Raw genomic sequence first — 8,515 nt, 5'->3', positions numbered from 1 at the left:
CAGGGGGTTGTGAGGGGGCGGGGAAAGGCAGATACAGGCAGTCTAGGATCTTCTCCTGAGTCTAACTTTTTGTTTTTGGTGGGGGGAGATGTTGGAGATCAAGCGGGATCATCCACATAGCTTTCTAAATATATATAAACACACACACACACATATATATATGTATATTTTTTGCAAAAAGCATGTTATTTTTCAATACAGTTGTTCTGGATAAAATTAGTATCCATATCGCCTGAGACACAAACGCCTTTGTCTTGTCTTTCTTGTCCCTAGTAAATGGTTACAAAGGAAATGTCACTTCACAGAACATTTAATTGCCAAGATGCTTGAAAAGAAACACATTTTCCTCACAGTTGTCCTAATCACGCAGCTTTGTGCTGCTTCAAGTTGTTCAAAGTGTGCCAGGAGGAAGAATTAACGGCTTAAAAGGCCAGGGACAGAAACGGAATATTGCACAATCCAACACCACCGGGCCGGTTAAGCTTCCAAATCTGGCCTCGGTGTCATCCCCGGGTGGGAGGAACTGGGATTTCCTCGCGAACCCGCGGCGCCCCTCCCTTTGCCCAGGGTATTCGTGGAAGCCGAGGACGGCGCGCGCCGGGCCGCGGGATGCCCCATTGTCCAGGCACCGAAGCCGGGGCTCCCCGCGGGTGACTCCCGGATTCGAGCGGCCCTGGCGGAAGGGCGGGGTCTCTTCCCCCCAACCAGAAGCTAGGGCGGGGCGAGAGGCGGGGCCCACGGGCGCGCGTCCTGAGGCGACGGCTGCGTGTTCACGTCAGAGCGTGACAGAGTTGGAGCGACTCGGCGGGGACTGGGAACCAGCCCAGAGAGCCAGAGAGGAGAAGGGCGGCCACTCGTTCCTGAGGCGGCTGCGGGCCGGAGTTGGGAAGCTGGGGGAGGAGGTGCAGGGAAGGAAGGACGAAGGCCGAGAGGACAGGGCGGCCCACGGCCACCGGAGGTGGCAAGGGGAGAAGGAGGAGCTGTAGGAGGGCAGGGGCTGAGGGAGGAGTGAGAGAAGCGGACGCGCCAGGGAGGGGAGGGAAGGGGGTCGCGCGGGGGCGCGCGCTCGGAGGCGAGTGGAACTGGACCCGGTTTGCTGCCAGCGGCGAGAGCTTCGGCCGCCTTTTTACAACAGCTCCACTCGCGCCGGACACAGTCGGACCCGGTCGGACAGGATTCCACGGCCCCAGCCCCGCGGGGAGGTAACGACCGCCGGCACCCGGGACTTGGGGGTCGGAGCTCCGTGACATTTTGGAGGGTGCTTGGGGGAGGGCGGCGCGGGGAGAAACCGGCTTTTCTGGAAAATGGATTCCAAGGGGGAGAAGAGCACGTTGGCCGGGGCTGCGAGAGAGTAGGCCGCGGTCGCGCCGCCACTTCCTCCTCTCCATGTGCTGCCGGGTCTGGGCTTTGTCTGCGGCGCTCCGGGAGGAGGCGCCTCGGCAGCCCCGTGGCCCGAGCGGATCGGGAGCGGCGGCGGACTTGGTGCTGTCGTGGCCGGCGGCGCGGGAGTGGGCGGAGAGGCGCGGGTGCTGTCCCGCGACCGGCCGGCGGGCTTGGGCGGTGCTCGGCTCCCGCGGGCGTGTGCTTGGCGGCGGAACGCCCTCCCGGCGCGGGCTGTCGGCCTCGGCGCCGCAGCCACTGCACCGTGGGGTGCGGGAGGCTGGGGGTCGCGGGCGCACGGGAGCGCCCGGGGCGGAGAGTCATGTGTCACGGCGGAGACGGCGGCGCTGGGGGGCGGGGAGAGCCCGTGGCCTGGCGCCGCCGCGGCCTCGCTTTTGAGGGGCGAGATGTGCGGCTGCAGTGTTCGGGGGGCTCGGACCCCGATTGCGGGTTGATGTTGGGAGGCGGTCATGACGGTCTTGGCCTGGTACTCGGTGGGTTTCCGTTGAAGGAAGTTGTAGGACATTTGAAGGCGCAGAGCACGTGTTTCTAATGGGCTCCTGGCGGCTGCAGTGGCGTTGCTGCCGCTCCGGGTGCGGAGTCGGGGGCGGGCTTTGGGGTGTGGGGGTGAAGGGTGGAGGAATTGGGTGGTGGGAAGGTGGCTTGTGTGAGCGCTTTGTTCTTCGCTGGCTGTTGTTACTGATCTATAAGCGGCAGGCGGGAAAAGCGCACTTTCTGGTTTACCTTGGAGAGAGACAAGCCCAGCGTTGCTTGCTTCACACACCTTATTCTCCGTTTTGGAAGTGCTGCGTGTGGCAGGCTGGGCCGGTCGCTGTGCTGATTGGGCTTCATTTGTAATAAGGTTTTTCTCAGTGAGTGTTAGTTAGCAGGTGAAGTGAGGGGTGGTGCTCAGGAAGAAAATAGTGAATCGGTCCTTCTGTACCCCGGGCTCCACAATCTGGCTTGTCAGGCGATAGTGACTTTAAGGTTTCTTTCAAGGGAGGCTCAGGCTGACTGGTTGTAGTCAAGTGGTAGAGAAAGTAAAGATTGGGACTGTCATTCTATTCTGTTTGAAGATCCTAGTTTAATTTTGCTTATTGCGTTTGAACAGATCTCTGGAAACATGGCTACAGAACATGTTAATGGAAATGGTACTGAAGAGCCCATGGATACTACTTCAGCAGTTATCCATTCAGAAAATTTTCAGACATTGCTTGATGCTGGTTTACCACAGAAAGTTGCTGAAAAACTAGATGAAATTTACGTTGCAGGTAAGAACTAACACTTGCAAAATTACATTATGAAATTTTTCTATTGGATTTCTGACTTTGAGCTAAAATAGCAACTTTTTGTGGTTTCCAATAAACGTGGGAACTGGAGCTTGGCCTTGTTCTGATAGTTGGTTAATTTAGGTTTGAGGTAGAGTGTAGAGGGAGGGATGAAATGAGGGGATAGACCTCCCTAGGGGAAGGCTGTCTGGCCTGATGGATAAGTATATGATAGTAGCAACAGCTGCTGAATGTTGAGAGCAGCCCATGTGACTTTTTGAGGTATTTTTATAGCATGATTCTTGTTTAATAACTTGGTAACTCTAGGCTAGTTCTCTTGTCTTTCTCGGTGTGGTGGCTCCTTTTTTCTAGTGGTACTTGACATTGAGGAGAGGTTCAGTTGTTAGGCTTGGTGTTTTGTTGGTTGACTTTAGGATTTGTAGGCTTATATATTTACTGTAGAAATATTGAGTGTTCAGGACTACTCGAACACAAAACAGGATGTAAAATAGGTTGACTCCTTCTGTGGTTGAGAGGACTTATGGCTAAAGTAGGTGTTTCATTATGTAGAGGAGGGGAGGATAAGGAGGGTAGGTAGAACCATTGTCATATGTGTACCTGTATGGGTAAATACAGGACTCTGAAGAAATAGTTTAGAAAATTTAAAAGATGATAACTCACTAAACTTTTTCTTCTCCAGGGCTAGTTGCACATAGTGATTTAGATGAGAGAGCTATCGAAGCTTTAAAAGAGTTCAATGAAGGGGCTGGGGATTTAGCTCAGTGATAGAGCACTTACCTAGGAAGCGCAAGGCCCTGGGTTCGGTCCCCAGCTCCGAAAAAAAGAACCAAAAAAAAAAAGAAAAGAGTTCAATGAAGACTGCGCATTGGCAGTGAGTGCTTCAACAGTTCAAAGACAGTGATCTCTCTCATGTTCAGATAATGTTAATTATATGTCAGTGTAGAAAGAATTAAAAATGAATATTTTTGATGTGTTCATTTAAATTTATTAGATATAAACATACTAATGTTAAATATGAATGGGAAATTTCTTTACAGAAAAAAAATGTCTCTTTATGTGGAGTCATGAATGAAAACTTACAAGCAGAGAGAAACAAGGGACCAAAGTAGCAGACTCTGGTAAAGCACCATATGAGGCGAAGGTTAAGATATGCTTTTAAAACTTTCTGCAGCTTTATGTCCTTCTCAGCTATTTAGGAGCTTTGTCAAATATTCCTGAAGTGTGTGTATATATATATATTTTTTTTCCCCTAAGGTTATTGTCTTCTAATGAGTACACTTTGAAAAGACTTGAGTCCAGTTTTGTTTTGGATTTTGAAAGTCACTGCATTTTGTCTGGCCACTACTGTTACAACCTGTGTGTGCTGTCACTTACAAATTGTCAGAAACACTTAAAGAGGTGGTTAAGTCTAAATGTTTACAGATTACTGATAAACAAAACTGGGAGCAGATTGGCTGGCTGCTTTTTTTTTTCCCTTTAGGAGGCCAGTGTCCCAATGAATTTAGAATTTAGTATTGTTTCTTTTCTTGGGTTATGAAGGACAGTTATTTCTAAAACCAATTTTGGTAAGCAAGTACAATTGGTTGGGAGTGAACCTTTCTTTTGTTGCACGTTGGTTGGTTTTAAGGTCATGTAGAAGGTTAAATGGCCTCATTTAGGTAGTGTTCTTGGTGAGTTAGGTAAAGTTCAAAGAGTATAGTTTAGTTTTTAGTAATGTACCACTTCTTGAGGCAAGAGCTATGGTTTAAGAAAAGCAGTTGCTAAGAAGGGCATAAATGTGTGGTATTATACCTCTATTGGAAAAGGAAGCCTAGATCATGTGGACAAGATTGGAGTATGATGTTGTTTGTCAACAGTGTGAGTTTTTACACATGATTGTGAATGTCCAATAAAAATGGGGTTTATAATCTCTATTGCAATTATGCCAGTACGATTGGGGAATTAGTAAGAATTTCTGAAGAGTTGGTATTTGGATTTGAACATAGAGCCTCAATGCTCTTAACCACTGAGGCATTTCTCCAGCCCTTCCTTCATAAGAGTTATACCTTTGAGTAAATTTGAGTAATGAAAAAGCCATTTAGATCATACAGTTTTTTTGTGAAACTGTTAAAAGTTTATAAATAATTTTAAAATTGATTTTTTTTTTTTTTTTTTTTTTGGTTCTTTTTTTCGGAGCTGGGGACCGAACCTAGGGCCTTGCGCTTCCTAGGTAAGCGCTCTACCACTGAGCTAAATCCCCAGCCCAAAAATTGATATATTTTTATAAATTTTTTTATATATTTTTTGGGGAGATACATTACATCAAACAAATAATACATAGTTCCCACAGTTTCATATGAGTGAAAAAGATGAAATTTTGGGAGATTAAGGTGACTTAGTCTCCAGTCATTTAACAACATTTTGATAAGTTTTATCATATGGTCCTTATTTTGAATTGTCAACTAGTTAATACAATAGTTTTGTTACTTAGAGAACTGTCATGGTTGATAGGGAACTGGACTTTTGGACTTATTTGGCTAAACAGGTTACACATGTCCTTTTTGTCACTTTTACCTGTAATAATGGATGTAGAAAAACCCCTAATTGAGTAAAATGAGTTATTAGTTTTAACAAGTTGAGGGAGATAAAAGTTCTATGATTGTAGTTTCTTACTGTTTTTCAAAATCATTTTGGCTGCTTTTCTTCTGAATGAGCCATGCTATTTGTGGTACACAACACTTTGACAGCAAATAATAGAAAAGCTTTTCATATAGCCTCCCACGTTTATAGATGTGATTTAAGGGGTGTTAAGGGTTGGAGTGGTATCTTTGGAGGTGACAAAATGCCCACAAATGGTATTGTGTGTCTTTGGGTGGGGTAAAAGTGTTTATTGGATAAGAAATAGAGTTTGATAGTAATCAAATTGTTGTATTTTTAATGAGGTGTTCTCTCCCCCCCTCCTTTGTGTTCTCGTGCCTGTTTTTTGAGACAAGAATTTCTCAGTGTAGCCCTGGTTGTTCTGGAACTCTGTCTCTGTAGACCAGGCTGGCCTTGCACTCACAGAGATCCACTGGCCCCAGCCTCTTGAATGCTGGAATCTGCTTTTAATGAGGTTTTTCTTATCAGAGTCTATATATCTATATCTATATCTATCTATCTATCTATCTATTTTAGAAGTTGCTGATGGATTGATTTAATTTTTATTGCTCAGCAATTAATTGGCCAATAACAATGATATTCATGGGCTGGGGATTTAGCTCAGTGGTAGAGCGCTTGCCTAGGAAGCACAAGGCCCTGGGTTTGGTCCCCAGCTCCGAAAAAAGAACCAAAAAAAAAAATGATATTCGTAGGATTCTGAAATTTTGATTGTAGGTTACATGAAACAGAGAATGCCTTTTTTAATTAGATATTTCATGTAAAAAGGGAGAATTCTAAAACAGATCTTACTCATTTGCATGGAGCAATGTTGCTAAGATTGGTAATATTTGAATGGGATTGACTTAATTACTAAAAATCTGTGTATTTTAAATGAAGCATTAACAACATTTTGAACTTTTTAAAGGCACTTTTGGAAAGAACAGGCTACACTCTTGATGTGACTACAGGTCAGAGGAAGTATGGGGGGCCACCTCCAGATTCTGTTTATTCAGGTCAGCAGCCTTCTGTTGGCACTGAGGTAAAGAACCTTAAACTTACACCATTTGTAGTAAAAAAAAATACAGCTCTAGTTTCTAAAGAATTGTCCATGATTGTGAATTCATATTTAATTTTCAGATATTTGTGGGGAAGATCCCCAGAGATCTGTTTGAAGATGAGCTTGTTCCATTGTTTGAGAAAGCTGGACCTATATGGGATCTTCGTTTAATGATGGATCCACTTACTGGTCTCAACAGAGGTTATGCCTTTGTCACTTTTTGTACAAAAGAAGCAGCACAAGAGGCTGTTAAACTGGTAAGTTTTTTGTTTTTTTCTTCTCCTTTTTCTCTAGGCTTAATGTCAGTTTTTGCTTAATGTGTTTTATCTGGTGGTTTTTGAAGTGCCGTGTTTTCCTGTGTATATGCATTATAGAAGGGGTATTTGATAAGATTCAGAATCTGTAGATGGTACGGAATTTCTAGTTTGTGCTTCTGGCTTTGGATAGCTCTGGGTAAAATTAAAGGAATATGAGAATTTTTCTTAGACCACATTTTTCCTTCATCACAAATTCACAAAACACCCATTTATTTTAAATAAGTAAATAAATAAGACAGCTCTTAGAAACACTGGCTGTTCTTCCCGAGGCCCCACACTCAACTCTTGAGTACCCACAGGGCAACTCAAAACCATCTGAAACTCTAGTTCTTGGGGATTTGATGCCCCCTTCTGGTGACGCCAGGCATGCATGTGGTGTACAAGTATGTGGACCAAACACCCATACACTTAAAATAAAAAGACAGTACAGTTAAAATTCACAGAACATACCAGGATGATATATTTCTAGGTAGCAACATAAAGTTTTGGTTTTTTTTTTGGTTCTTTTTTTCGGAGTTGGGGACAGAACCCAGGGCCTTGCGCTTCCTAGGTAAGCACTCTACCACTGAGCTAAATCCCCAGCATCATAAAGTATTTTTTTTGTGAGCGGGAATGTTTGATTTAAAAACAAGCAGATGTTTGGTGAGAACCTAAATTTCCTAACATTTAAAAGTGTATAAAATTATGAAATATTTAACAGAATTTTTTTCTTTTAATTCTTTGAATCAAAAAGATTGAGCCAGGGTGTAGTAGCTCTGAATTTCTGTACTGAGGCATGAGGACTGTCATGATTGAGGCCCCTGTGGTGTGGTGGCAAGAAACCCAATAGGAATATACAGTAGGAAAGAAACACACCCCAATAGCAACAGCAGTAATTGAAGAAATAAAAGCTATTAACTTGAGAGTAAGCAAGGGAGTGTATACCTGAGGAATTGCAGGGAGGGAAAGGGAAGTGATGTAATTAAGAATTATAAAAAAGGGGTTGGGGATTTAGCTCAGTGGTAGAGCGCTTGGGCAAGTGCAAGGCCCTGGGTTCAGTCCCCATCTCTGAAAAAAAGAAAAAAGAAAAATTATAAAAAAAAAGTTTAAGATCCAGGTATCAGTTAAAATTCAGGACTGTGTTGCTTTGTTTGTAGCTCTGGCCTACTTGATGATATAGGCCAGGGTTATAACTTCTAGAGATCTTCCTATCTCTTCTTCCACAGACCTGATTGTATCATTTCTGAGGACAACTCATTGTGCCAGATATTTGTTAAATTTGGCTTACCTTTTTAATGGAATCTAAACAAATTTAAAGTCTTCAGGTTGATTTCTCCTGAAAAAAAATTTTTTTTTCCTTTTCTTTTTTTCTTTTTTTCGGAGCTGGGGACCGAACCCAGGGCCTTGCGCTTGCTAGGCAAGCGCTCTACCACTGAGCTAAATCCCCAACCCTCTCCTGAAAAATTTTAAAGAGGATAAAATAGGTTATTTGAGGTTAAAACAGTTTTCTGAGATTTTTGTTTGGTTTTTTTGTTTTGTTTGGTTTTTTTGTTTTGGGTACTGAGTCTTATTATGTAGCTCTGGCTGCCTTGGAACTCAGAGAACCACCTGCTGTAGTAGTAGTATGACTAAATGCATACACCACTATGCTTTCATTTAGTCTTATTTTTGAAATTGGGGATGTTTACAGTCATTTTTTTAGAAATCCAACTACAGTTGGATTTCTAAGCCCTACTTGATGGCTCTCAACCCTGTCTTTTGGCCTTTGCAGGCATCAGGCACAGATATATTCAAGTAAACATGTATATACACTCACTTAAAGAAAAAAAAAGTAAGTGCACATAGAGGTTTAGGGGAATAATTTCCTGGCATTTAAG

General features: G+C 43.8%; 1 protein-coding gene across 18 annotated transcripts in view; it reads left to right on the top strand.

Moving 5' to 3' along the window:
* Positions 1 to 730: 730 nt before the first annotated feature.
* Syncrip-ps2 (synaptotagmin binding, cytoplasmic RNA interacting protein, pseudogene 2) overlaps positions 731 to 8,515 on the top strand; it is a 30,070-nt gene continuing 22,285 nt past the window's right edge. For 11 of the 18 annotated variants that reach the window (XM_087564180.1, XM_087564188.1, XM_087564178.1 and 8 more), the window contains exons 1-4: positions 778 to 1,202; positions 2,492 to 2,651; positions 6,211 to 6,324; positions 6,423 to 6,599. In XM_087564180.1, the coding sequence (XP_087420306.1) occupies positions 2,634 to 2,651; positions 6,211 to 6,324; positions 6,423 to 6,599 (309 nt within the window). In that variant the 5' untranslated portion in view covers positions 778 to 1,202; positions 2,492 to 2,633. The other 7 variants (XM_087564175.1, XM_087564182.1, XM_087564191.1 and 4 more) reach the window with 1 other exon arrangement.

Source organism: Rattus norvegicus, chromosome 8 (assembly GCF_021556685.1).
Source record: "Rattus norvegicus strain SHRSP/BbbUtx chromosome 8, alternate assembly SHRSP_T2T, whole genome shotgun sequence".
Lineage (NCBI taxonomy): Eukaryota > Metazoa > Chordata > Mammalia > Rodentia > Muridae > Rattus > Rattus norvegicus.
Note: the sequence above shows the minus strand (reverse complement) of the source record. Positions and strands in the feature narration are given on the sequence as shown.